General features: G+C 57.8%; 5 protein-coding genes across 9 annotated transcripts in view; 1 reads left to right on the forward strand and 4 right to left on the reverse strand.

The window, feature by feature from the left end:
• Positions 1-27,681, forward strand: part of KATNAL2 (katanin catalytic subunit A1 like 2) — a 330,528-nt gene that overhangs the window by 71,622 nt on the left and 231,225 nt on the right. The window lies entirely within an intron of this gene.
• Positions 4,523-9,975, reverse strand: LOC129018888 (elongin-A3-like). The gene has a single exon (XM_054460925.1). The coding sequence runs from the start codon at positions 7,403-7,405 to the stop codon at positions 5,693-5,695; it is 1,713 nt and encodes a 570-aa protein (XP_054316900.1). The 5' UTR covers positions 7,406-9,975; the 3' UTR covers positions 4,523-5,692.
• Positions 10,403-15,855, reverse strand: LOC129018887 (elongin-A3-like). The gene has a single exon (XM_054460924.1). It carries the CDS (start codon positions 13,283-13,285, stop codon positions 11,573-11,575), a length of 1,713 nt encoding a protein of 570 aa, XP_054316899.1. The 5' UTR covers positions 13,286-15,855; the 3' UTR covers positions 10,403-11,572.
• LOC129018885 (elongin-A3-like) lies at positions 16,280-21,739 on the reverse strand. Its single transcript, XM_054460921.2, has one exon. The coding sequence runs from the start codon at positions 19,167-19,169 to the stop codon at positions 17,457-17,459; it is 1,713 nt and encodes a 570-aa protein (XP_054316896.1). The 5' UTR covers positions 19,170-21,739; the 3' UTR covers positions 16,280-17,456.
• LOC129018886 (elongin-A3-like) lies at positions 22,176-27,623 on the reverse strand. Its single transcript, XM_054460923.2, has one exon. It carries the CDS (start codon positions 25,051-25,053, stop codon positions 23,341-23,343), a length of 1,713 nt encoding a protein of 570 aa, XP_054316898.1. The 5' UTR covers positions 25,054-27,623; the 3' UTR covers positions 22,176-23,340.

The raw sequence follows: 27,681 nt of genomic DNA on the forward strand, positions 1-27,681 counted from the left end.
CTGCTGCCGCCGCCGCCGCCGCCGCCGCCGCCGTCCCCGAGGCCGGAGGCAGCCTGGCTGCTTCCTGCGGGCTGGGGGGCTGGCTTGATCTCCCCGTTTCCGGGGTCAGCGGCTCCTGCAGACTTCTCTTCCCTCCTGGAAGCATCATAAGGCGTCTTGGCCACAGAGTTGAAACAGATCATCTTTGTCTGTCGGCCGCTGGGTTTGTTTTCAAGTGCAGATCGGATTTTCGTGGTCACTACTCGCAGCCGCTGCTCTCGGGCGTCGCGAAGCCGCAGGTACAGCTCCCGCCAAGACTCGTGCTCCCGCGGCTTTTCTCCCTTGAAGTCCTGGAGACAATGAATCCTCCATAATTCATCTGTCTCTCGAGCGAGTGCGTGGTTGTCTTTCTCTGTGCGATACAGCTGATCAGGCGTCCACCCTTCCGGAACGGGTTCAAGAACCGAGTAGGCGACCCCTCCCACGTCGCCGAGGGCGTCCGGATTGTTTCTAAGCACCGGGAGGCACTGCTGGCGCAGCGTCAGCACCTGGAGCTGGCAGGCAGGCCTGGAGCCCGAGTACACCTGCAGCCTAGCATTCACTCTGCGTCCAGGGAAAGCGGCTTCCTCCTGGAACGTTGGCGCGGAGAGTGCTTCTGGCTCTGCCTGGGAGGTCATGGCCTCAAAAGCGGACAGCAGATCGTAGTTGGCCTGCATCCAGGCCGCTGAGGGGTCCCAGAGCTCTGCGAAGAGAAGGCTGGGCACCGTTTTCGGCCCGGCGGAATCAGCGCCGGCCGCCTGCAGCCTCTCTGACTGGCTTTCCTGGACAGGAGGCGATTTGTGAGCCGAAGCCCAGCGGGACGATTTGCGCCCCTTGCTGTGGCTCGCCACCGCTTCCCTCTGAGGTTGGCCCTGGCAGCCCGGACCCGGCAGAGGCCCGCCCTGAGCGGCGTGAGCGTGGCCTCTTCCGGGTTGCTTCCCGGGCACAGCGGGCTCAGGGCCCTCGGGCGTCGGGAGGGGAGCGGTGCGCGTTGGAGGGTCCCGACGGGGGCCGGAATCAGCTGGGGCCGTTCTGGGGCGCTTTCTCTCGGCTCTGGGCTCGCGACTGGGAGACCTCGGGTGAGGTCTCTGTTGTCCCGGAGGTGTTCTGCGTGCTGTCCGTCCGTGCTGAGGGCTGTGAGATGGGCTCCTGGGGGCCGTCGCGTTTTCTGGGAAGCCCCAGGCCTTTTCCTGGTCCTGGAGAGCCTCCCCGAGGCGCTGTCGGGAAGCGCTGTCCTCAGCGTCCTGTGGGTCAGGCCCGGTGTTTCGGTCCACAAGCACCAGCTTCTTCCACCGGGCCGCTAAGTCTCTGGCAAAGTCGCCCACGTGCTGGTGCTTCCGCAGGCGCTTCACCGTCTTTCTGATTCCAGTCTCCGCCAGGATGTCTGCCGTCATGGGCAGGGCGGAGAGTTTCTGCAAATATTTCTCCAGCTTTTTTGGGTTCGTCTTCGTGGCCAGACGCACCTGCAGCTTCTGCACTGCGCGCAGCGTAGTGGAGCCTGCCGCCATCTCAGCAGAGCTGTGCAGGCGTCGCTGTCCTCGCGTTCGCGGCTCTGTCCTCGGGGCGGCGGGACACGAAGTCTGGGGTGGCCGGTCCTCGCTGCCCGGTCGCCAGGCAGCGACCTCGGGATGTGGAGTCACAGCCTGGCGCGAGCTCGGTCCTCGGAGCAGTGGGCCACTGGTTCCGGGGCGCTGGTCCTTGCGGACCGCAGGCCTCGGGGCGTGGAGTCCCCACAACCTGGAGCGAGCTGGGTCCTCGGAGCAGCGGGCCACTTGGTCTGGAACGCCGGTCCTTGCAGACAGCTGAGCAGGCCCGCTTCTGTCCCTCGGGATGTGGAGCCGCAGCCTGGAGTGACCTCTGCGCTGCGCCGTCCGAGGCGGAATGCAGCTGGGCTGCCAGAGCCCGGCCTTATATAGCCAGCCCCGGGCCCACCCAGGACTCAAGCCCTGACCCCCTTGGGCCTTGGGCAGCCCCGCCCCAATACGAATTCATTCCGTCAGCCCAACGCAGCCAATCGGGACGGTCCACGCCAGGTGGACTGCTGTGCCCGGCAGGTTCATTAGGTTAATTGCAGCCTGGACACACCCCACTGAGTTCTACCGTTGGCCCTCCTTGTTCCCAGCCCCCGCATCTGTGGATTCCCAAAGACACAGACAGAATCCCCTTGGGAGTAAAAGCGAAAATAACAACACCGCAAGACAAAATCGTAGGAAGGAGAACCAACAGAGGAGGACAACTCTTTACCTGGGATTGCCGTCGTGTGAGGGGACTTGGAAACATTCGTAGAAAAGTGGGATTAAGGGAGAAAAATGAAAAAGGTGTATTTTACTTCTCGACCCCGTCTCCATCAACTTCGAGACCCTTCTGGAAGCAGTGTCTCCTCCCCGCCGTCCAGCCCATCCCTAAAGCCCCCCAGGGTCCTGGGAATGTAACTGTTTCCATGCAATCTTTCTTCCGTTGTTAACTGAAGAAAACTGGGTGCCCTTTACAGGTTTTCTAAGACAAGGAAACGAAAAGAAGTCAGCAGGCGCCAAATCAGGACGGTAAGGTGGACGCCTCGTGATTTCCCATGGCAAGTCTTGCCCAGCTGCCCTCGTTGGAAGAAAGGCATGAGCAGGAACGTTGTCGTGGTGGAGAAGAACTCTCTGGTGGGGACCTTCTCCGCTCCAGCTTTGGCTAACTCTCTGAAAAGGCTCTGCCAGTGAGCAGATGTGATCAGGGTTTGGCCCTCCAGAAAGCCAACGAGGAGAATCCCTCTGGCATCCCCCCCCAAACGGTGGCCATGACCTCCGCTCTTGACTGCTCCTCTGTGGCTTCGGCTGGAGCACTGCCACCTCTTGCTAGCCACGGCTTCGTGCTTGGTCTTCAGGATCCTGCCGGGTAGAGCCAGGTTTCGTCTCCTGCTGCCAATCTTGGAAGAAATGCTTCAGGATCTTGCTCCCACCGGTTGTTTAAAATCTCCTCGGAAAGGCTTGCTCTGGCCTGCAGCTGATATCGGCGCCACGGTTTGGGCAGCCGAGTTCCACTCTCACCTTTCAGTCCGAATGGGGAAAACACAACCATTTGAAGTATGAGGATTCGGGTGTTAAGCCTTTTCTGAGAATTACCCTCCGTGTTGTGTAGAGAAATAGGTAAATTTGCTGTGTTTCCAGACTTCCGGCTACCTCACGAAGAGGATCCTAGTGCAATACTGGCCATGCTTCCGGAGCTCCCAGAATGAGGATTGTTTTGTAAATAGGTGGGAAGAGAATTGAGCTGTCCTGGGTCAGTGTAGCAATGTTACAGCAGGATCCTTAGGTTGATGCTGAATTCTATTCTGGGGCAGGTTTATGTGTTGTGTGGGGGTTGTTTCCTTTCTGTCTTTTGGAGCGGGTGTGTCGCAGTGGGAGCAGGGATCTGCTGAGGTCTGTCTCGTTCTCCAGTAATGAATGAGTTTAATGGGTGCAGCCGCTGTTTTCAGTAGCACGCCAGTGGGGGCATCGATGAGCTATGAGGAGCTAGAGCTTGCTCGGATTGCTTCCTTGTGTTTGTGTTTTGAGTTGTGTTTGCTTGTTTCGTGCTTGTTCTCCATTTCGGCAGGGGAAACGATTTTCCAGGAAGGAAGGTTGTTGCCAGTGGAAAACAATTTGGTTCCGAGGGACTGGGGTTTCTGGCTGGGAGTGGGGAGGGGCTGCAGGGTGATCGGTGGCCACTCCACCTCCTCCAGAGAGAGCGTGTGGCTTCTCTGCCTTGGGGAGGATATTCTGCTCTCTTGTGAGTTTTGCAGGCCACCTGAGATTCTCTCTTGAATTGCTGTCAAGAAATAGGGACGGGCGTTGTCTCTGGCCCTTGCTGGGGAAGGTTTTCTGAGGTTTTGTTTTTCAATTTTGAGACGGAGTTTGGCTTCTGTTGTCCAGCCTGGAGCGCAGTGGTGGGATCTGGGCTCACCGCAAACCCCGCCTCCCGGGTTCAAGCGATTCTCCTGTCTCAGCCCCCTGAGTAGCTGGGATTACAGGCGCTCGCCAGCAAGCCCAACCGAGTTTCGTCTTTTTAGAAGAGACGGGATATCCTCAGGTTGGTCAGGCTGGTCTGCAACTCCTGACCTCAGGTGGTCCGCCGGCCTCGACCTCCCAAAGCCACGGGAATACAGGCGCGAGTCACCGTGCCCGGACATGTCTGAGTTTTACGCGGTCGCTGACTGGATTATGTCCCCTTCCCCGGAACGGATGCTTTTCTGTCTTCCTTAAGGGTAGCATCTCTGTGGCACCCCGTTTCTGGCTCCTTCCGTGTTCTTCAGGCTTGAAGGCCTCCTTTGACGTGCACCGGCATCCACTCAGGTGCCTGCTTCCAGGAGCTTCCCAGCCCCCATGCTGCTGACAGCCCAGGGTACAGGACTTTGATCTCTTCTGCTGCCCTTGCTCGGTTTTGCCTTGCGGCTTATGTCTTTGTATTTCTCTCTCTACCCCTCACTGTCGGTAACGCCTAAGAACGAGGTTTACTTAATGGGGGGGGGGGGGTGCGCGTGCGTGTTTGTGTGTGTGCGCGCGCGTGTGTGTGTGCGTTTGTGTGTGTGTCTTTGTTTGTGTGTATGTGTGTGTGTCGTATCTGGCACACGGACCTGTGACTACCAGCCCGCGTGAAGCCAACAAATGCCCTGAGTTAGAAGGCAAACGTTCACCAAAGCTTGCAGGAGCTGGTAGGAGGTGAAGTCAAGGTAGTTAACCCGGTCATCTCATGGGAATTAGAAACTCTGGTTGGCAGGTTTAGACTTCCTGATCGAGAACCTAAATAAGCTGATTAAGGTGTCGCCATTCTTTCACAGGGGTTCTGGGTGAAAAGATTGGGAATGACTCTAGTAAAAGTGTTTTGACTTAAGGAACGTACCAGTTGTTAGCATTTATGTATGAAAGCCAAGAGTTCCTTTCTTCAAACAAACAGCAGTTTTCTTTGAGGTGTGCTCTGGTTGTGTCATCCAGGCTGGAGTGCAGTGGAATGAGGAAGGGTCACCGCAACCTCCGCTTGGCCAGCTCAGGCGATCCTGCCACCTCAGCCCTTTAAGGAGCTGGGACCACAGGGGCCGTGCCACCACGCCGGGCTAATTTTGGTATCTTTTGTGGAGACGGGGCTTCTCCGTTTGGCCCAGCCTGGTCCCCACCTCCTGGGCTCAAGCGATCTGCTTTCCTCGGCCTCCCGGAGGAGGATGGCTCACGATTAGAGGATCATGCCCGGCCTTTTATCTAAAAGAAAACAACAACAGTAACAAGACATTTTGCGTAGTCGGAGTTATCAGTGTCAACTGATGGATTGAGAGTTTGTGTCTAAGAAGTCCCTGTGTGCTCCATGATTTCAGAAGAGAGAACAAACGGCAAAAGGGACTCTCACATCTCGTACCTGATTTATGATGGCAACTAGGGCGTTGTTTAAAAAACGGTCGGTGAACCACCAAAGCAGAGTTGATCCGAACGCGTTCATAATATCTTCTGAATTCTGAGGTGTCCTCCAAGCAGGGAGGCAGTGGCCGGGTGTGGGAGGCAAAAATCACAGGGCCAGCGCTTGACACCTGCAGAATTCAGAGGCTCAACTTTGCACCCAGCCAAGGGTCCTGGTGTCCATTGGAAGTTTCGTTCCCCAACCCGCGTTGACTTTGCATTGGTCCTCCTCCCCCCAGATTTTATGTGTAAGGCAAGTCCTGAGTTTATCGTCGGGAGAATCTTCTCTTGTAGTCTCGAACTGCCTTGGCCATCAGCGGGGCCACTTTCTTGGCAGCCTGTTTCCGGGTCTTGGCCGCGGGCGCCGCGTGCTCATTGCTGCTGCTCAGGCAGGGGTTGGCCCGCTTCTCAGGGGGCCCGTGAAGGACGTTGCTGCTGCTGCTGCTGCTGCTGCTGCTGCCGCCGCCGCCGCCGCCGCCGCCGCCGTCCCCGAGGCCGGAGGCAGCCTGGCTGCTTCCTGCGGGCTGGGGGGCTGGCTTGATCTCCCCGTTTCCGGGGTCAGCGGCTCCTGCAGACTTCTCTTCCCTCCTGGAAGCATCATAAGGCGTCTTGGCCACAGAGTTGAAACAGATCATCTTTGTCTGTCGGCCGCTGGGTTTGTTTTCAAGTGCAGATCGGATTTTCGTGGTCACTACTCGCAGCCGCTGCTCTCGGGCGTCGCGAAGCCGCAGGTACAGCTCCCGCCAAGACTCGTGCTCCCGCGGCTTTTCTCCCTTGAAGTCCTGGAGACAATGAATCCTCCATAATTCATCTGTCTCTCGAGCGAGTGCGTGGTTGTCTTTCTCTGTGCGATACAGCTGATCAGGCGTCCACCCTTCCGGAACGGGTTCAAGAACCGAGTAGGCGACCCCTCCCACGTCGCCGAGGGCGTCCGGATTGTTTCTAAGCACCGGGAGGCACTGCTGGCGCAGCGTCAGCACCTGGAGCTGGCAGGCAGGCCTGGAGCCCGAGTACACCTGCAGCCTAGCATTCACTCTGCGTCCAGGGAAAGCGGCTTCCTCCTGGAACGTTGGCGCGGAGAGTGCTTCTGGCTCTGCCTGGGAGGTCATGGCCTCAAAAGCGGACAGCAGATCGTAGTTGGCCTGCATCCAGGCCGCTGAGGGGTCCCAGAGCTCTGCGAAGAGAAGGCTGGGCACCGTTTTCGGCCCGGCGGAATCAGCGCCGGCCGCCTGCAGCCTCTCTGACTGGCTTTCCTGGACAGGAGGCGATTTGTGAGCCGAAGCCCAGCGGGACGATTTGCGCCCCTTGCTGTGGCTCGCCACCGCTTCCCCCTGAGGTTGGCCCTGGCAGCCCGGACCCGGCAGAGGCCCGCCCTGAGCGGCGTGAGCGTGGCCTCTTCCGGGTTGCTTCCCGGGCACAGCGGGCTCAGGGCCCTCGGGCGTCGGGAGGGGAGCGGTGCGCGTTGGAGGGTCCCGACGGGGGCCGGAATCAGCTGGGGCCGTTCTGGGGCGCTTTCTCTCGGCTCTGGGCTCGCGACTGGGAGACCTCGGGTGAGGTCTCTGTTGTCCCGGAGGTGTTCTGCGTGCTGTCCGTCCGTGCTGAGGGCTGTGAGATGGGCTCCTGGGGGCCGTCGCGTTTTCTGGGAAGCCCCAGGCCTTTTCCTGGTCCTGGAGAGCCTCCCCGAGGCGCTGTCGGGAAGCGCTGTCCTCAGCGTCCTGTGGGTCAGGCCCGGTGTTTCGGTCCACAAGCACCAGCTTCTTCCACCGGGCCGCTAAGTCTCTGGCAAAGTCGCCCACGTGCTGGTGCTTCCGCAGGCGCTTCACCGTCTTTCTGATTCCAGTCTCCGCCAGGATGTCTGCCGTCATGGGCAGGGCGGAGAGTTTCTGCAAATATTTCTCCAGCTTTTTTGGGTTCGTCTTCGTGGCCAGACGCACCTGCAGCTTCTGCACTGCGCGCAGCGTAGTGGAGCCTGCCGCCATCTCAGCAGAGCTGTGCAGGCGTCGCTGTCCTCGCGTTCGCGGCTCTGTCCTCGGGGCGGCGGGACACGAAGTCTGGGGTGGCCGGTCCTCGCTGCCCGGTCGCCAGGCAGCGACCTCGGGATGTGGAGTCACAGCCTGGCGCGAGCTCGGTCCTCGGAGCAGTGGGCCACTGGTTCCGGGGCGCTGGTCCTCGCGGACCGCAGGCCTCGGGGCGTGGAGTCCCCACAACCTGGAGCGAGCTGGGTCCTCGGAGCAGCGGGCCACTTGGTCTGGAACGCCGGTCCTTGCAGACAGCTGAGCAGGCCCGCTTCTGTCCCTCGGGATGTGGAGCCGCAGCCTGGAGTGACCTCTGCGCTGCGCCGTCCGAGGCGGAATGCAGCTGGGCTGCCAGAGCCCGGCCTTATATAGCCAGCCCCGGGCCCACCCAGGACTCAAGCCCTGACCCCCTTGGGCCTTGGGCAGCCCCGCCCCAATACGAATTCATTCCGTCAGCCCAACGCAGCCAATCGGGACGGTCCACGCCAGGTGGACTGCTGTGCCCGGCAGGTTCATTAGGTTAATTGCAGCCTGGACACACCCCACTGAGTTCTACCGTTGGCCCTCCTTGTTCCCAGCCCCCGCATCTGTGGATTCCCAAAGACACAGACAGAATCCCCTTGGGAGTAAAAGCGAAAATAACAACACCGCAAGACAAAATCGTAGGAAGGAGAACCAACAGAGGAGGACAACTCTTTACCTGGGATTGCCGTCGTGTGAGGGGACTTGGAAACATTCGTAGAAAAGTGGGATTAAGGGAGAAAAATGAAAAAGGTGTATTTTACTTCTCGACCCCGTCTCCATCAACTTCGAGACCCTTCTGGAAGCAGTGTCTCCTCCCCGCCGTCCAGCCCATCCCTAAAGCCCCCCAGGGTCCTGGGAATGTAACTGTTTCCATGCAATCTTTCTTCCGTTGTTAACTGAAGAAAACTGGGTGCCCTTTACAGGTTTTCTAAGACAAGGAAACGAAAAGAAGTCAGCAGGCGCCAAATCAGGACGGTAAGGTGGACGCCTCGTGATTTCCCATGGCAAGTCTTGCCCAGCTGCCCTCGTTGGAAGAAAGGCATGAGCAGGAACGTTGTCGTGGTGGAGAAGAACTCTCTGGTGGGGACCTTCTCCGCTCCAGCTTTGGCTAACTCTCTGAAAAGGCTCTGCCAGTGAGCAGATGTGATCAGGGTTTGGCCCTCCAGAAAGCCAACGAGGAGAATCCCTCTGGCATCCCCCCCCAAACGGTGGCCATGACCTCCGCTCTTGACTGCTCCTCTGTGGCTTCGGCTGGAGCACTGCCACCTCTTGCTAGCCACGGCTTCGTGCTTGGTCTTCAGGATCCTGCCGGGTAGAGCCAGGTTTCGTCTCCTGCTGCCAATCTTGGAAGAAATGCTTCAGGATCTTGCTCCCACCGGTTGTTTAAAATCTCCTCGGAAAGGCTTGCTCTGGCCTGCAGCTGATATCGGCGCCACGGTTTGGGCAGCCGAGTTCCACTCTCACCTTTCAGTCCGAATGGGGAAAACACAACCATTTGAAGTATGAGGATTCGGGTGTTAAGCCTTTTCTGAGAATTACCCTCCGTGTTGTGTAGAGAAATAGGTAAATTTGCTGTGTTTCCAGACTTCCGGCTACCTCACGAAGAGGATCCTAGTGCAATACTGGCCATGCTTCCGGAGCTCCCAGAATGAGGATTGTTTTGTAAATAGGTGGGAAGAGAATTGAGCTGTCCTGGGTCAGTGTAGCAATGTTACAGCAGGATCCTTAGGTTGATGCTGAATTCTATTCTGGGGCAGGTTTATGTGTTGTGTGGGGGTTGTTTCCTTTCTGTCTTTTGGAGCGGGTGTGTCGCAGTGGGAGCAGGGATCTGCTGAGGTCTGTCTCGTTCTCCAGTAATGAATGAGTTTAATGGGTGCAGCCGCTGTTTTCAGTAGCACGCCAGTGGGGGCATCGATGAGCTATGAGGAGCTAGAGCTTGCTCGGATTGCTTCCTTGTGTTTGTGTTTTGAGTTGTGTTTGCTTGTTTCGTGCTTGTTCTCCATTTCGGCAGGGGAAACGATTTTCCAGGAAGGAAGGTTGTTGCCAGTGGAAAACAATTTGGTTCCGAGGGACTGGGGTTTCTGGCTGGGAGTGGGGAGGGGCTGCAGGGTGATCGGTGGCCACTCCACCTCCTCCAGAGAGAGCGTGTGGCTTCTCTGCCTTGGGGAGGATATTCTGCTCTCTTGTGAGTTTTGCAGGCCACCTGAGATTCTCTCTTGAATTGCTGTCAAGAAATAGGGACGGGCGTTGTCTCTGGCCCTTGCTGGGGAAGGTTTTCTGAGGTTTTGTTTTTCAATTTTGAGACGGAGTTTGGCTTCTGTTGTCCAGCCTGGAGCGCAGTGGTGGGATCTGGGCTCACCGCAAACCCCGCCTCCCGGGTTCAAGCGATTCTCCTGTCTCAGCCCCCTGAGTAGCTGGGATTACAGGCGCTCGCCAGCAAGCCCAACCGAGTTTCGTCTTTTTAGAAGAGACGGGATATCCTCAGGTTGGTCAGGCTGGTCTGCAACTCCTGACCTCAGGTGGTCCGCCGGCCTCGACCTCCCAAAGCCACGGGAATACAGGCGCGAGTCACCGTGCCCGGACATGTCTGAGTTTTACGCGGTCGCTGACTGGATTATGTCCCCTTCCCCGGAACGGATGCTTTTCTGTCTTCCTTAAGGGTAGCATCTCTGTGGCACCCCGTTTCTGGCTCCTTCCGTGTTCTTCAGGCTTGAAGGCCTCCTTTGACGTGCACCGGCATCCACTCAGGTGCCTGCTTCCAGGAGCTTCCCAGCCCCCATGCTGCTGACAGCCCAGGGTACAGGACTTTGATCTCTTCTGCTGCCCTTGCTCGGTTTTGCCTTGCGGCTTATGTCTTTGTATTTCTCTCTCTACCCCTCACTGTCGGTAACGCCTAAGAACGAGGTTTACTTAATGGGGGGGGGGGGGGTGCGCGTGCGTGTTTGTGTGTGTGCGCGCGCGTGTGTGTGTGCGTTTGTGTGTGTGTCTTTGTTTGTGTGTATGTGTGTGTGTCGTATCTGGCACACGGACCTGTGACTACCAGCCCGCGTGAAGCCAACAAATGCCCTGAGTTAGAAGGCAAACGTTCACCAAAGCTTGCAGGAGCTGGTAGGAGGTGAAGTCAAGGTAGTTAACCCGGTCATCTCATGGGAATTAGAAACTCTGGTTGGCAGGTTTAGACTTCCTGATCGAGAACCTAAATAAGCTGATTAAGGTGTCGCCATTCTTTCACAGGGGTTCTGGGTGAAAAGATTGGGAATGACTCTAGTAAAAGTGTTTTGACTTAAGGAACGTACCAGTTGTTAGCATTTATGTATGAAAGCCAAGAGTTCCTTTCTTCAAACAAACAGCAGTTTTCTTTGAGGTGTGCTCTGGTTGTGTCATCCAGGCTGGAGTGCAGTGGAATGAGGAAGGGTCACCGCAACCTCCGCTTGGCCAGCTCAGGCGATCCTGCCACCTCAGCCCTTTAAGGAGCTGGGACCACAGGGGCCGTGCCACCACGCCGGGCTAATTTTGGTATCTTTTGTGGAGACGGGGCTTCTCCGTTTGGCCCAGCCTGGTCCCCACCTCCTGGGCTCAAGCGATCTGCTTTCCTCGGCCTCCCGGAGGAGGATGGCTCACGATTAGAGGATCATGCCCGGCCTTTTATCTAAAAGAAAACAACAACAGTAACAAGACATTTTGCGTAGTCGGAGTTATCAGTGTCAACTGATGGATTGAGAGTTTGTGTCTAAGAAGTCCCTGTGTGCTCCATGATTTCAGAAGAGAGAACAAACGGCAAAAGGGACTCTCACATCTCGTACCTGATTTATGATGGCAACTAGGGCGTTGTTTAAAAAACGGTCGGTGAACCACCAAAGCAGAGTTGATCCGAACGCGTTCATAATATCTTCTGAATTCTGAGGTGTCCTCCAAGCAGGGAGGCAGTGGCCGGGTGTGGGAGGCAAAAATCACAGGGCCAGCGCTTGACACCTGCAGAATTCAGAGGCTCAACTTTGCACCCAGCCAAGGGTCCTGGTGTCCATTGGAAGTTTCGTTCCCCAACCCGCGTTGACTTTGCATTGGTCCTCCTCCCCCCAGATTTTATGTGTAAGGCAAGTCCTGAGTTTATCGTCGGGAGAATCTTCTCTTGTAGTCTCGAACTGCCTTGGCCATCAGCGGGGCCACTTTCTTGGCAGCCTGTTTCCGGGTCTTGGCCGCGGGCGCCGCGTGCTCATTGCTGCTGCTCAGGCAGGGGTTGGCCCGCTTCTCAGGGGGCCCGTGAAGGACGTTGCTGCTGCTGCTGCTGCTGCTGCTGCTGCCGCCGCCGCCGCCGCCGCCGCCGCCGTCCCCGAGGCCGGAGGCAGCCTGGCTGCTTCCTGCGGGCTGGGGGGCTGGCTTGATCTCCCCGTTTCCGGGGTCAGCGGCTCCTGCAGACTTCTCTTCCCTCCTGGAAGCATCATAAGGCGTCTTGGCCACAGAGTTGAAACAGATCATCTTTGTCTGTCGGCCGCTGGGTTTGTTTTCAAGTGCAGATCGGATTTTCGTGGTCACTACTCGCAGCCGCTGCTCTCGGGCGTCGCGAAGCCGCAGGTACAGCTCCCGCCAAGACTCGTGCTCCCGCGGCTTTTCTCCCTTGAAGTCCTGGAGACAATGAATCCTCCATAATTCATCTGTCTCTCGAGCGAGTGCGTGGTTGTCTTTCTCTGTGCGATACAGCTGATCAGGCGTCCACCCTTCCGGAACGGGTTCAAGAACCGAGTAGGCGACCCCTCCCACGTCGCCGAGGGCGTCCGGATTGTTTCTAAGCACCGGGAGGCACTGCTGGCGCAGCGTCAGCACCTGGAGCTGGCAGGCAGGCCTGGAGCCCGAGTACACCTGCAGCCTAGCATTCACTCTGCGTCCAGGGAAAGCGGCTTCCTCCTGGAACGTTGGCGCGGAGAGTGCTTCTGGCTCTGCCTGGGAGGTCATGGCCTCAAAAGCGGACAGCAGATCGTAGTTGGCCTGCATCCAGGCCGCTGAGGGGTCCCAGAGCTCTGCGAAGAGAAGGCTGGGCACCGTTTTCGGCCCGGCGGAATCAGCGCCGGCCGCCTGCAGCCTCTCTGACTGGCTTTCCTGGACAGGAGGCGATTTGTGAGCCGAAGCCCAGCGGGACGATTTGCGCCCCTTGCTGTGGCTCGCCACCGCTTCCCCCTGAGGTTGGCCCTGGCAGCCCGGACCCGGCAGAGGCCCGCCCTGAGCGGCGTGAGCGTGGCCTCTTCCGGGTTGCTTCCCGGGCACAGCGGGCTCAGGGCCCTCGGGCGTCGGGAGGGGAGCGGTGCGCGTTGGAGGGTCCCGACGGGGGCCGGAATCAGCTGGGGCCGTTCTGGGGCGCTTTCTCTCGGCTCTGGGCTCGCGACTGGGAGACCTCGGGTGAGGTCTCTGTTGTCCCGGAGGTGTTCTGCGTGCTGTCCGTCCGTGCTGAGGGCTGTGAGATGGGCTCCTGGGGGCCGTCGCGTTTTCTGGGAAGCCCCAGGCCTTTTCCTGGTCCTGGAGAGCCTCCCCGAGGCGCTGTCGGGAAGCGCTGTCCTCAGCGTCCTGTGGGTCAGGCCCGGTGTTTCGGTCCACAAGCACCAGCTTCTTCCACCGGGCCGCTAAGTCTCTGGCAAAGTCGCCCACGTGCTGGTGCTTCCGCAGGCGCTTCACCGTCTTTCTGATTCCAGTCTCCGCCAGGATGTCTGCCGTCATGGGCAGGGCGGAGAGTTTCTGCAAATATTTCTCCAGCTTTTTTGGGTTCGTCTTCGTGGCCAGACGCACCTGCAGCTTCTGCACTGCGCGCAGCGTAGTGGAGCCTGCCGCCATCTCAGCAGAGCTGTGCAGGCGTCGCTGTCCTCGCGTTCGCGGCTCTGTCCTCGGGGCGGCGGGACACGAAGTCTGGGGTGGCCGGTCCTCGCTGCCCGGTCGCCAGGCAGCGACCTCGGGATGTGGAGTCACAGCCTGGCGCGAGCTCGGTCCTCGGAGCAGTGGGCCACTGGTTCCGGGGCGCTGGTCCTCGCGGACCGCAGGCCTCGGGGCGTGGAGTCCCCACAACCTGGAGCGAGCTGGGTCCTCGGAGCAGCGGGCCACTTGGTCTGGAACGCCGGTCCTTGCAGACAGCTGAGCAGGCCCGCTTCTGTCCCTCGGGATGTGGAGCCGCAGCCTGGAGTGACCTCTGCGCTGCGCCGTCCGAGGCGGAATGCAGCTGGGCTGCCAGAGCCCGGCCTTATATAGCCAGCCCCGGGCCCACCCAGGACTCAAGCCCTGACCCCCTTGGGCCTTGGGCAGCCCCGCCCCAATACGAATTCATTCCGTCAGCCCAACGCAGCCAATCGGGACGGTCCACGCCAGGTGGACTGCTGTGCCCGGCAGGTTCATTAGGTTAATTGCAGCCTGGACACACCCCACTGAGTTCTACCGTTGGCCCTCCTTGTTCCCAGCCCCCGCATCTGTGGATTCCCAAAGACACAGACAGAATCCCCTTGGGAGTAAAAGCGAAAATAACAACACCGCAAGACAAAATCGTAGGAAGGAGAACCAACAGAGGAGGACAACTCTTTACCTGGGATTGCCGTCGTGTGAGGGGACTTGGAAACATTCGTAGAAAAGTGGGATTAAGGGAGAAAAATGAAAAAGGTGTATTTTACTTCTCGACCCCGTCTCCATCAACTTCGAGACCCTTCTGGAAGCAGTGTCTCCTCCCCGCCGTCCAGCCCATCCCTAAAGCCCCCCAGGGTCCTGGGAATGTAACTGTTTCCATGCAATCTTTCTTCCGTTGTTAACTGAAGAAAACTGGGTGCCCTTTACAGGTTTTCTAAGACAAGGAAACGAAAAGAAGTCAGCAGGCGCCAAATCAGGACGGTAAGGTGGACGCCTCGTGATTTCCCATGGCAAGTCTTGCCCAGCTGCCCTCGTTGGAAGAAAGGCATGAGCAGGAACGTTGTCGTGGTGGAGAAGAACTCTCTGGTGGGGACCTTCTCCGCTCCAGCTTTGGCTAACTCTCTGAAAAGGCTCTGCCAGTGAGCAGATGTGATCAGGGTTTGGCCCTCCAGAAAGCCAACGAGGAGAATCCCTCTGGCATCCCCCCCCAAACGGTGGCCATGACCTCCGCTCTTGACTGCTCCTCTGTGGCTTCGGCTGGAGCACTGCCACCTCTTGCTAGCCACGGCTTCGTGCTTGGTCTTCAGGATCCTGCCGGGTAGAGCCAGGTTTCGTCTCCTGCTGCCAATCTTGGAAGAAATGCTTCAGGATCTTGCTCCCACCGGTTGTTTAAAATCTCCTCGGAAAGGCTTGCTCTGGCCTGCAGCTGATATCGGCGCCACGGTTTGGGCAGCCGAGTTCCACTCTCACCTTTCAGTCCGAATGGGGAAAACACAACCATTTGAAGTATGAGGATTCGGGTGTTAAGCCTTTTCTGAGAATTACCCTCCGTGTTGTGTAGAGAAATAGGTAAATTTGCTGTGTTTCCAGACTTCCGGCTACCTCACGAAGAGGATCCTAGTGCAATACTGGCCATGCTTCCGGAGCTCCCAGAATGAGGATTGTTTTGTAAATAGGTGGGAAGAGAATTGAGCTGTCCTGGGTCAGTGTAGCAATGTTACAGCAGGATCCTTAGGTTGATGCTGAATTCTATTCTGGGGCAGGTTTATGTGTTGTGTGGGGGTTGTTTCCTTTCTGTCTTTTGGAGCGGGTGTGTCGCAGTGGGAGCAGGGATCTGCTGAGGTCTGTCTCGTTCTCCAGTAATGAATGAGTTTAATGGGTGCAGCCGCTGTTTTCAGTAGCACGCCAGTGGGGGCATCGATGAGCTATGAGGAGCTAGAGCTTGCTCGGATTGCTTCCTTGTGTTTGTGTTTTGAGTTGTGTTTGCTTGTTTCGTGCTTGTTCTCCATTTCGGCAGGGGAAACGATTTTCCAGGAAGGAAGGTTGTTGCCAGTGGAAAACAATTTGGTTCCGAGGGACTGGGGTTTCTGGCTGGGAGTGGGGAGGGGCTGCAGGGTGATCGGTGGCCACTCCACCTCCTCCAGAGAGAGCGTGTGGCTTCTCTGCCTTGGGGAGGATATTCTGCTCTCTTGTGAGTTTTGCAGGCCACCTGAGATTCTCTCTTGAATTGCTGTCAAGAAATAGGGACGGGCGTTGTCTCTGGCCCTTGCTGGGGAAGGTTTTCTGAGGTTTTGTTTTTCAATTTTGAGACGGAGTTTGGCTTCTGTTGTCCAGCCTGGAGCGCAGTGGTGGGATCTGGGCTCACCGCAAACCCCGCCTCCCGGGTTCAAGCGATTCTCCTGTCTCAGCCCCCTGAGTAGCTGGGATTACAGGCGCTCGCCAGCAAGCCCAACCGAGTTTCGTCTTTTTAGAAGAGACGGGATATCCTCAGGTTGGTCAGGCTGGTCTGCAACTCCTGACCTCAGGTGGTCCGCCGGCCTCGACCTCCCAAAGCCACGGGAATACAGGCGCGAGTCACCGTGCCCGGACATGTCTGAGTTTTACGCGGTCGCTGACTGGATTATGTCCCCTTCCCCGGAACGGATGCTTTTCTGTCTTCCTTAAGGGTAGCATCTCTGTGGCACCCCGTTTCTGGCTCCTTCCGTGTTCTTCAGGCTTGAAGGCCTCCTTTGACGTGCACCGGCATCCACTCAGGTGCCTGCTTCCAGGAGCTTCCCAGCCCCCATGCTGCTGACAGCCCAGGGTACAGGACTTTGATCTCTTCTGCTGCCCTTGCTCGGTTTTGCCTTGCGGCTTATGTCTTTGTATTTCTCTCTCTACCCCTCACTGTCGGTAACGCCTAAGAACGAGGTTTACTTAATGGGGGGGGGGGGGGTGTGTGCGCGTGCGTGTTTGTGTGTGTGCGCGCGCGTGTGTGTGTGCGTTTGTGTGTGTGTCTTTGTTTGTGTGTATGTGTGTGTGTCGTATCTGGCACACGGACCTGTGACTACCAGCCCGCGTGAAGCCAACAAATGCCCTGAGTTAGAAGGCAAACGTTCACCAAAGCTTGCAGGAGCTGGTAGGAGGTGAAGTCAAGGTAGTTAACCCGGTCATCTCATGGGAATTAGAAACTCTGGTTGGCAGGTTTAGACTTCCTGATCGAGAACCTAAATAAGCTGATTAAGGTGTCGCCATTCTTTCACAGGGGTTCTGGGTGAAAAGATTGGGAATGACTCTAGTAAAAGTGTTTTGACTTAAGGAACGTACCAGTTGTTAGCATTTATGTATGAAAGCCAAGAGTTCCTTTCTTCAAACAAACAGCAGTTTTCTTTGAGGTGTGCTCTGGTTGTGTCATCCAGGCTGGAGTGCAGTGGAATGAGGAAGGGTCACCGCAACCTCCGCTTGGCCAGCTCAGGCGATCCTGCCACCTCAGCCCTTTAAGGAGCTGGGACCACAGGGGCCGTGCCACCACGCCGGGCTAATTTTGGTATCTTTTGTGGAGACGGGGCTTCTCCGTTTGGCCCAGCCTGGTCCCCACCTCCTGGGCTCAAGCGATCTGCTTTCCTCGGCCTCCCGGAGGAGGATGGCTCACGATTAGAGGATCATGCCCGGCCTTTTATCTAAAAGAAAACAACAACAGTAACAAGACATTTTGCGTAGTCGGAGTTATCAGTGTCAACTGATGGATTGAGAGTTTGTGTCTAAGAAGTCCCTGTGTGCTCCATGATTTCAGAAGAGAGAACAAACGGCAAAAGGGACTCTCACATCTCGTACCTGATTTATGATGGCAACTAGGGCGTTGTTTAAAAAACGGTCGGTGAACCACCAAAGCAGAGTTGATCCGAACGCGTTCATAATATCTTCTGAATTCTGAGGTGTCCTCCAAGCAGGGAGGCAGTGGCCGGGTGTGGGAGGCAAAAATCACAGGGCCAGCGCTTGACACCTGCAGAATTCAGAGGCTCAACTTTGCACCCAGCCAAGGGTCCTGGTGTCCATTGGAAGTTTCGTTCCCCAACCCGCGTTGACTTTGCATTGGTCCTCCTCCCCCCAGATTTTATGTGTAAGGCAAGTCCTGAGTTTATCGTCGGGAGAATCTTCTCTTGTAGTCTCGAACTGCCTTGGCCATCAGCGGGGCCACTTTCTTGGCAGCCTGTTTCCGGGTCTTGGCCGCGGGCGCCGCGTGCTCATTGCTGCTGCTCAGGCAGGGGTTGGCCCGCTTCTCAGGGGGCCCGTGAAGGACGTTGCTGCTGCTGCTGCTGCTGCTGCTGCTGCCGCCGCCGCCGCCGCCGCCGCCGCCGTCCCCGAGGCCGGAGGCAGCCTGGCTGCTTCCTGCGGGCTGGGGGGCTGGCTTGATCTCCCCGTTTCCGGGGTCAGCGGCTCCTGCAGACTTCTCTTCCCTCCTGGAAGCATCATAAGGCGTCTTGGCCACAGAGTTGAAACAGATCATCTTTGTCTGTCGGCCGCTGGGTTTGTTTTCAAGTGCAGATCGGATTTTCGTGGTCACTACTCGCAGCCGCTGCTCTCGGGCGTCGCGAAGCCGCAGGTACAGCTCCCGCCAAGACTCGTGCTCCCGCGGCTTTTCTCCCTTGAAGTCCTGGAGACAATGAATCCTCCATAATTCATCTGTCTCTCGAGCGAGTGCGTGGTTGTCTTTCTCTGTGCGATACAGCTGATCAGGCGTCCACCCTTCCGGAACGGGTTCAAGAACCGAGTAGGCGACCCCTCCCACGTCGCCGAGGGCGTCCGGATTGTTTCTAAGCACCGGGAGGCACTGCTGGCGCAGCGTCAGCACCTGGAGCTGGCAGGCAGGCCTGGAGCCCGAGTACACCTGCAGCCTAGCATTCACTCTGCGTCCAGGGAAAGCGGCTTCCTCCTGGAACGTTGGCGCGGAGAGTGCTTCTGGCTCTGCCTGGGAGGTCATGGCCTCAAAAGCGGACAGCAGATCGTAGTTGGCCTGCATCCAGGCCGCTGAGGGGTCCCAGAGCTCTGCGAAGAGAAGGCTGGGCACCGTTTTCGGCCCGGCGGAATCAGCGCCGGCCGCCTGCAGCCTCTCTGACTGGCTTTCCTGGACAGGAGGCGATTTGTGAGCCGAAGCCCAGCGGGACGATTTGCGCCCCTTGCTGTGGCTCGCCACCGCTTCCCCCTGAGGTTGGCCCTGGCAGCCCGGACCCGGCAGAGGCCCGCCCTGAGCGGCGTGAGCGTGGCCTCTTCCGGGTTGCTTCCCGGGCACAGCGGGCTCAGGGCCCTCGGGCGTCGGGAGGGGAGCGGTGCGCGTTGGAGGGTCCCGACGGGGGCCGGAATCAGCTGGGGCCGTTCTGGGGCGCTTTCTCTCGGCTCTGGGCTCGCGACTGGGAGACCTCGGGTGAGGTCTCTGTTGTCCCGGAGGTGTTCTGCGTGCTGTCCGTCCGTGCTGAGGGCTGTGAGATGGGCTCCTGGGGGCCGTCGCGTTTTCTGGGAAGCCCCAGGCCTTTTCCTGGTCCTGGAGAGCCTCCCCGAGGCGCTGTCGGGAAGCGCTGTCCTCAGCGTCCTGTGGGTCAGGCCCGGTGTTTCGGTCCACAAGCACCAGCTTCTTCCACCGGGCCGCTAAGTCTCTGGCAAAGTCGCCCACGTGCTGGTGCTTCCGCAGGCGCTTCACCGTCTTTCTGATTCCAGTCTCCGCCAGGATGTCTGCCGTCATGGGCAGGGCGGAGAGTTTCTGCAAATATTTCTCCAGCTTTTTTGGGTTCGTCTTCGTGGCCAGACGCACCTGCAGCTTCTGCACTGCGCGCAGCGTAGTGGAGCCTGCCGCCATCTCAGCAGAGCTGTGCAGGCGTCGCTGTCCTCGCGTTCGCGGCTCTGTCCTCGGGGCGGCGGGACACGAAGTCTGGGGTGGCCGGTCCTCGCTGCCCGGTCGCCAGGCAGCGACCTCGGGATGTGGAGTCACAGCCTGGCGCGAGCTCGGTCCTCGGAGCAGTGGGCCACTGGTTCCGGGGCGCTGGTCCTCGCGGACCGCAGGCCTCGGGGCGTGGAGTCCCCACAACCTGGAGCGAGCTGGGTCCTCGGAGCAGCGGGCCACTTGGTCTGGAACGCCGGTCCTTGCAGACAGCTGAGCAGGCCCGCTTCTGTCCCTCGGGATGTGGAGCCGCAGCCTGGAGTGACCTCTGCGCTGCGCCGTCCGAGGCGGAATGCAGCTGGGCTGCCAGAGCCCGGCCTTATATAGCCAGCCCCGGGCCCACCCAGGACTCAAGCCCTGACCCCCTTGGGCCTTGGGCAGCCCCGCCCCAATACGAATTCATTCCGTCAGCCCAACGCAGCCAATCGGGACGGTCCACGCCAGGTGGACTGCTGTGCCCGGCAGGTTCATTAGGTTAATTGCAGCCTGGACACACCCCACTGAGTTCTACCGTTGGCCCTCCTTGTTCCCAGCCCCCGCATCTGTGGATTCCCAAAGACACAGACAGAATCCCCTTGGGAGTAAAAGCGAAAATAACAACACCGCAAGACAAAATCGTAGGAAGGAGAACCAACAGAGGAGGACAACTCTTTACCTGGGATTGCCGTCGTGTGAGGGGACTTGGAAACATTCGTAGAAAAGTGGGATTAAGGGAGAAAAATGAAAAAGGTGTATTTTACTTCTCGACCCCGTCTCCATCAACTTCGAGACCCTTCTGGAAGCAGTGTCTCCTCCCCGCCGTCCAGCCCATCCCTAAAGCCCCCCAGGGTCCTGGGAATGTAACTGTTTCCATGCAATCTTTCTTCCGTTGTTAACTGAAGAAAACTGGGTGCCCTTTACAGGTTTTCTAAGACAAGGAAACGAAAAGAAGTCAGCAGGCGCCAAATCAGGACGGTAAGGTGGACGCCTCGTGATTTCCCATGGCAAGTCTTGCCCAGCTGCCCTCGTTGGAAGAAAGGCATGAGCAGGAACGTTGTCGTGGTGGAGAAGAACTCTCTGGTGGGGACCTTCTCCGCTCCAGCTTTGGCTAACTCTCTGAAAAGGCTCTGCCAGTGAGCAGATGTGATCAGGGTTTGGCCCTCCAGAAAGCCAACGAGGAGAATCCCTCTGGCATCCCCCCCCAAACGGTGGCCATGACCTCCGCTCTTGACTGCTCCTCTGTGGCTTCGGCTGGAGCACTGCCACCTCTTGCTAGCCACGGCTTCGTGCTTGGTCTTCAGGATCCTGCCGGGTAGAGCCAGGTTTCGTCTCCTGCTGCCAATCTTGGAAGAAATGCTTCAGGATCTTGCTCCCACCGGTTGTTTAAAATCTCCTCGGAAAGGCTTGCTCTGGCCTGCAGCTGATATCGGCGCCACGGTTTGGGCAGCCGAGTTCCACTCTCACCTTTCAGTCCGAATGGGGAAAACACAACCATTTGAAGTATGAGGATTCGGGTGTTAAGCCTTTTCTGAGAATTACCCTCCGTGTTGTGTAGAGAAATAGGTAAATTTGCTGTGTTTCCAGACTTCCGGCTACCTCACGAAGAGGATCCTAGTGCAATACTGGCCATGCTTCCGGAGCTCCCAGAATGAGGATTGTTTTGTAAATAGGTGGGAAGAGAATTGAGCTGTCCTGGGTCAGTGTAGCAATGTTACAGCAGGATCCTTAGGTTGATGCTGAATTCTATTCTGGGGCAGGTTTATGTGTTGTGTGGGGGTTGTTTCCTTTCTGTCTTTTGGAGCGGGTGTGTCGCAGTGGGAGCAGGGATCTGCTGAGGTCTGTCTCGTTCTCCAGTAATGAATGAGTTTAATGGGTGCAGCCGCTGTTTTCAGTAGCACGCCAGTGGGGGCATCGATGAGCTATGAGGAGCTAGAGCTTGCTCGGATTGCTTCCTTGTGTTTGTGTTTTGAGTTGTGTTTGCTTGTTTCGTGCTTGTTCTCCATTTCGGCAGGGGAAACGATTTTCCAGGAAGGAAGGTTGTTGCCAGTGGAAAACAATTTGGTTCCGAGGGACTGGGGTTTCTGGCTGGGAGTGGGGAGGGGCTGCAGGGTGATCGGTGGCCACTCCACCTCCTCCAGAGAGAGCGTGTGGCTTCTCTGCCTTGGGGAGGATATTCTGCTCTCTTGTGAGTTTTGCAGGCCACCTGAGATTCTCTCTTGAATTGCTGTCAAGAAATAGGGACGGGCGTTGTCTCTGGCCCTTGCTGGGGAAGGTTTTCTGAGGTTTTGTTTTTCAATTTTGAGACGGAGTTTGGCTTCTGTTGTCCAGCCTGGAGCGCAGTGGTGGGATCTGGGCTCACCGCAAACCCCGCCTCCCGGGTTCAAGCGATTCTCCTGTCTCAGCCCCCTGAGTAGCTGGGATTACAGGCGCTCGCCAGCAAGCCCAACCGAGTTTCGTCTTTTTAGAAGAGACGGGATATCCTCAGGTTGGTCAGGCTGGTCTGCAACTCCTGACCTCAGGTGGTCCGCCGGCCTCGACCTCCCAAAGCCACGGGAATACAGGCGCGAGTCACCGTGCCCGGACATGTCTGAGTTTTACGCGGTCGCTGACTGGATTATGTCCCCTTCCCCGGAACGGATGCTTTTCTGTCTTCCTTAAGGGTAGCATCTCTGTGGCACCCCGTTTCTGGCTCCTTCCGTGTTCTTCAGGCTTGAAGGCCTCCTTTGACGTGCACCGGCATCCACTCAGGTGCCTGCTTCCAGGAGCTTCCCAGCCCCCATGCTGCTGACAGCCCAGGGTACAGGACTTTGATCTCTTCTGCTGCCCTTGCTCGGTTTTGCCTTGCGGCTTATGTCTTTGTATTTCTCTCTCTACCCCTCACTGTCGGTAACGCCTAAGAACGAGGTTTACTTAATGGGGGGGGGGGGGGTGTGCGCGCGTGCGTGTTTGTGTGTGTGCGCGCGCGTGTGTGTGTGCGTTTGTGTGTGTGTCTTTGTTTGTGTGTATGTGTGTGTGTCGTATCTGGCACACGGACCTGTGACTACCAGCCCGCGTGAAGCCAACAAATGCCCTGAGTTAGAAGGCAAACGTTCACCAAAGCTTGCAGGAGCTGGTAGGAGGTGAAGTCAAGGTAGTTAACCCGGTCATCTCATGGGAATTAGAAACTCTGGTTGGCAGGTTTAGACTTCCTGATCGAGAACCTAAATAAGCTGATTAAGGTGTCGCCATTCTTTCACAGGGGTTCTGGGTGAAAAGATTGGGAATGACTCTAGTAAAAGTGTTTTGACTTAAGGAACGTACCAGTTGTTAGCATTTATGTATGAAAGCCAAGAGTTCCTTTCTTCAAACAAACAGCAGTTTTCTTTGAGGTGTGCTCTGGTTGTGTCATCCAGGCTGGAGTGCAGTGGAATGAGGAAGGGTCACCGCAACCTCCGCTTGGCCAGCTCAGGCGATCCTGCCACCTCAGCCCTTTAAGGAGCTGGGACCACAGGGGCCGTGCCACCACGCCGGGCTAATTTTGGTATCTTTTGTGGAGACGGGGCTTCTCCGTTTGGCCCAGCCTGGTCCCCACCTCCTGGGCTCAAGCGATCTGCTTTCCTCGGCCTCCCGGAGGAGGATGGCTCACGATTAGAGGATCATGCCCGGCCTTTTATCTAAAAGAAAACAACAACAGTAACAAGACATTTTGCGTAGTCGGAGTTATCAGTGTCAACTGATGGATTGAGAGTTTGTGTCTAAGAAGTCCCTGTGTGCTCCATGATTTCAGAAGAGAGAACAAACGGCAAAAGGGACTCTCACATCTCGTACCTGATTTATGATGGCAACTAGGGCGTTGTTTAAAAAACGGTCGGTGAACCACCAAAGCAGAGTTGATCCGAACGCGTTCATAATATCTTCTGAATTCTGAGGTGTCCTCCAAGCAGGGAGGCAGTGGCCGGGTGTGGGAGGCAAAAATCACAGGGCCAGCGCTTGACACCTGCAGAATTCAGAGGCTCAACTTTGCACCCAGCCAAGGGTCCTGGTGTCCATTGGAAGTTTCGTTCCCCAACCCGCGTTGACTTTGCATTGGTCCTCCTCCCCCCAGATTTTATGTGTAAGGCAAGTCCTGAGTTTATCGTCGGGAGAATCTTCTCTTGTAGTCTCGAACTGCCTTGGCCATCAGCGGGGCCACTTTCTTGGCAGCCTGTTTCCGGGTCTTGGCCGCGGGCGCCGCGTGCTCATTGCTGCTGCTCAGGCAGGGGTTGGCCCGCTTCTCAGGGGGCCCGTGAAGGACGTTGCTGCTGCTGCTGCTGCTGCTGCTGCTGCCGCCGCCGCCGCCGCCGCCGCCGCCGTCCCCGAGGCCGGAGGCAGCCTGGCTGCTTCCTGCGGGCTGGGGGGCTGGCTTGATCTCCCCGTTTCCGGGGTCAGCGGCTCCTGCAGACTTCTCTTCCCTCCTGGAAGCATCATAAGGCGTCTTGGCCACAGAGTTGAAACAGATCATCTTTGTCTGTCGGCCGCTGGGTTTGTTTTCAAGTGCAGATCGGATTTTCGTGGTCACTACTCGCAGCCGCTGCTCTCGGGCGTCGCGAAGCCGCAGGTACAGCTCCCGCCAAGACTCGTGCTCCCGCGGCTTTTCTCCCTTGAAGTCCTGGAGACAATGAATCCTCCATAATTCATCTGTCTCTCGAGCGAGTGCGTGGTTGTCTTTCTCTGTGCGATACAGCTGATCAGGCGTCCACCCTTCCGGAACGGGTTCAAGAACCGAGTAGGCGACCCCTCCCACGTCGCCGAGGGCGTCCGGATTGTTTCTAAGCACCGGGAGGCACTGCTGGCGCAGCGTCAGCACCTGGAGCTGGCAGGCAGGCCTGGAGCCCGAGTACACCTGCAGCCTAGCATTCACTCTGCGTCCAGGGAAAGCGGCTTCCTCCTGGAACGTTGGCGCGGAGAGTGCTTCTGGCTCTGCCTGGGAGGTCATGGCCTCAAAAGCGGACAGCAGATCGTAGTTGGCCTGCATCCAGGCCGCTGAGGGGTCCCAGAGCTCTGCGAAGAGAAGGCTGGGCACCGTTTTCGGCCCGGCGGAATCAGCGCCGGCCGCCTGCAGCCTCTCTGACTGGCTTTCCTGGACAGGAGGCGATTTGTGAGCCGAAGCCCAGCGGGACGATTTGCGCCCCTTGCTGTGGCTCGCCACCGCTTCCCCCTGAGGTTGGCCCTGGCAGCCCGGACCCGGCAGAGGCCCGCCCTGAGCGGCGTGAGCGTGGCCTCTTCCGGGTTGCTTCCCGGGCACAGCGGGCTCAGGGCCCTCGGGCGTCGGGAGGGGAGCGGTGCGCGTTGGAGGGTCCCGACGGGGGCCGGAATCAGCTGGGGCCGTTCTGGGGCGCTTTCTCTCGGCTCTGGGCTCGCGACTGGGAGACCTCGGGTGAGGTCTCTGTTGTCCCGGAGGTGTTCTGCGTGCTGTCCGTCCGTGCTGAGGGCTGTGAGATGGGCTCCTGGGGGCCGTCGCGTTTTCTGGGAAGCCCCAGGCCTTTTCCTGGTCCTGGAGAGCCTCCCCGAGGCGCTGTCGGGAAGCGCTGTCCTCAGCGTCCTGTGGGTCAGGCCCGGTGTTTCGGTCCACAAGCACCAGCTTCTTCCACCGGGCCGCTAAGTCTCTGGCAAAGTCGCCCACGTGCTGGTGCTTCCGCAGGCGCTTCACCGTCTTTCTGATTCCAGTCTCCGCCAGGATGTCTGCCGTCATGGGCAGGGCGGAGAGTTTCTGCAAATATTTCTCCAGCTTTTTTGGGTTCGTCTTCGTGGCCAGACGCACCTGCAGCTTCTGCACTGCGCGCAGCGTAGTGGAGCCTGCCGCCATCTCAGCAGAGCTGTGCAGGCGTCGCTGTCCTCGCGTTCGCGGCTCTGTCCTCGGGGCGGCGGGACACGAAGTCTGGGGTGGCCGGTCCTCGCTGCCCGGTCGCCAGGCAGCGACCTCGGGATGTGGAGTCACAGCCTGGCGCGAGCTCGGTCCTCGGAGCAGTGGGCCACTGGTTCCGGGGCGCTGGTCCTCGCGGACCGCAGGCCTCGGGGCGTGGAGTCCCCACAACCTGGAGCGAGCTGGGTCCTCGGAGCAGCGGGCCACTTGGTCTGGAACGCCGGTCCTTGCAGACAGCTGAGCAGGCCCGCTTCTGTCCCTCGGGATGTGGAGCCGCAGCCTGGAGTGACCTCTGCGCTGCGCCGTCCGAGGCGGAATGCAGCTGGGCTGCCAGAGCCCGGCCTTATATAGCCAGCCCCGGGCCCACCCAGGACTCAAGCCCTGACCCCCTTGGGCCTTGGGCAGCCCCGCCCCAATACGAATTCATTCCGTCAGCCCAACGCAGCCAATCGGGACGGTCCACGCCAGGTGGACTGCTGTGCCCGGCAGGTTCATTAGGTTAATTGCAGCCTGGACACACCCCACTGAGTTCTACCGTTGGCCCTCCTTGTTCCCAGCCCCCGCATCTGTGGATTCCCAAAGACACAGACAGAATCCCCTTGGGAGTAAAAGCGAAAATAACAACACCGCAAGACAAAATCGTAGGAAGGAGAACCAACAGAGGAGGACAACTCTTTACCTGGGATTGCCGTCGTGTGAGGGGACTTGGAAACATTCGTAGAAAAGTGGGATTAAGGGAGAAAAATGAAAAAGGTGTATTTTACTTCTCGACCCCGTCTCCATCAACTTCGAGACCCTTCTGGAAGCAGTGTCTCCTCCCCGCCGTCCAGCCCATCCCTAAAGCCCCCCAGGGTCCTGGGAATGTAACTGTTTCCATGCAATCTTTCTTCCGTTGTTAACTGAAGAAAACTGGGTGCCCTTTACAGGTTTTCTAAGACAAGGAAACGAAAAGAAGTCAGCAGGCGCCAAATCAGGACGGTAAGGTGGACGCCTCGTGATTTCCCATGGCAAGTCTTGCCCAGCTGCCCTCGTTGGAAGAAAGGCATGAGCAGGAACGTTGTCGTGGTGGAGAAGAACTCTCTGGTGGGGACCTTCTCCGCTCCAGCTTTGGCTAACTCTCTGAAAAGGCTCTGCCAGTGAGCAGATGTGATCAGGGTTTGGCCCTCCAGAAAGCCAACGAGGAGAATCCCTCTGGCATCCCCCCCCAAACGGTGGCCATGACCTCCGCTCTTGACTGCTCCTCTGTGGCTTCGGCTGGAGCACTGCCACCTCTTGCTAGCCACGGCTTCGTGCTTGGTCTTCAGGATCCTGCCGGGTAGAGCCAGGTTTCGTCTCCTGCTGCCAATCTTGGAAGAAATGCTTCAGGATCTTGCTCCCACCGGTTGTTTAAAATCTCCTCGGAAAGGCTTGCTCTGGCCTGCAGCTGATATCGGCGCCACGGTTTGGGCAGCCGAGTTCCACTCTCACCTTTCAGTCCGAATGGGGAAAACACAACCATTTGAAGTATGAGGATTCGGGTGTTAAGCCTTTTCTGAGAATTACCCTCCGTGTTGTGTAGAGAAATAGGTAAATTTGCTGTGTTTCCAGACTTCCGGCTACCTCACGAAGAGGATCCTAGTGCAATACTGGCCATGCTTCCGGAGCTCCCAGAATGAGGATTGTTTTGTAAATAGGTGGGAAGAGAATTGAGCTGTCCTGGGTCAGTGTAGCAATGTTACAGCAGGATCCTTAGGTTGATGCTGAATTCTATTCTGGGGCAGGTTTATGTGTTGTGTGGGGGTTGTTTCCTTTCTGTCTTTTGGAGCGGGTGTGTCGCAGTGGGAGCAGGGATCTGCTGAGGTCTGTCTCGTTCTCCAGTAATGAATGAGTTTAATGGGTGCAGCCGCTGTTTTCAGTAGCACGCCAGTGGGGGCATCGATGAGCTATGAGGAGCTAGAGCTTGCTCGGATTGCTTCCTTGTGTTTGTGTTTTGAGTTGTGTTTGCTTGTTTCGTGCTTGTTCTCCATTTCGGCAGGGGAAACGATTTTCCAGGAAGGAAGGTTGTTGCCAGTGGAAAACAATTTGGTTCCGAGGGACTGGGGTTTCTGGCTGGGAGTGGGGAGGGGCTGCAGGGTGATCGGTGGCCACTCCACCTCCTCCAGAGAGAGCGTGTGGCTTCTCTGCCTTGGGGAGGATATTCTGCTCTCTTGTGAGTTTTGCAGGCCACCTGAGATTCTCTCTTGAATTGCTGTCAAGAAATAGGGACGGGCGTTGTCTCTGGCCCTTGCTGGGGAAGGTTTTCTGAGGTTTTGTTTTTCAATTTTGAGACGGAGTTTGGCTTCTGTTGTCCAGCCTGGAGCGCAGTGGTGGGATCTGGGCTCACCGCAAACCCCGCCTCCCGGGTTCAAGCGATTCTCCTGTCTCAGCCCCCTGAGTAGCTGGGATTACAGGCGCTCGCCAGCAAGCCCAACCGAGTTTCGTCTTTTTAGAAGAGACGGGATATCCTCAGGTTGGTCAGGCTGGTCTGCAACTCCTGACCTCAGGTGGTCCGCCGGCCTCGACCTCCCAAAGCCACGGGAATACAGGCGCGAG

Source organism: Pongo pygmaeus, chromosome 17, assembly GCF_028885625.2.
Source record: "Pongo pygmaeus isolate AG05252 chromosome 17, NHGRI_mPonPyg2-v2.0_pri, whole genome shotgun sequence".
In the NCBI taxonomy this organism is placed as follows: Eukaryota; Metazoa; Chordata; class Mammalia; order Primates; family Hominidae; genus Pongo; species Pongo pygmaeus.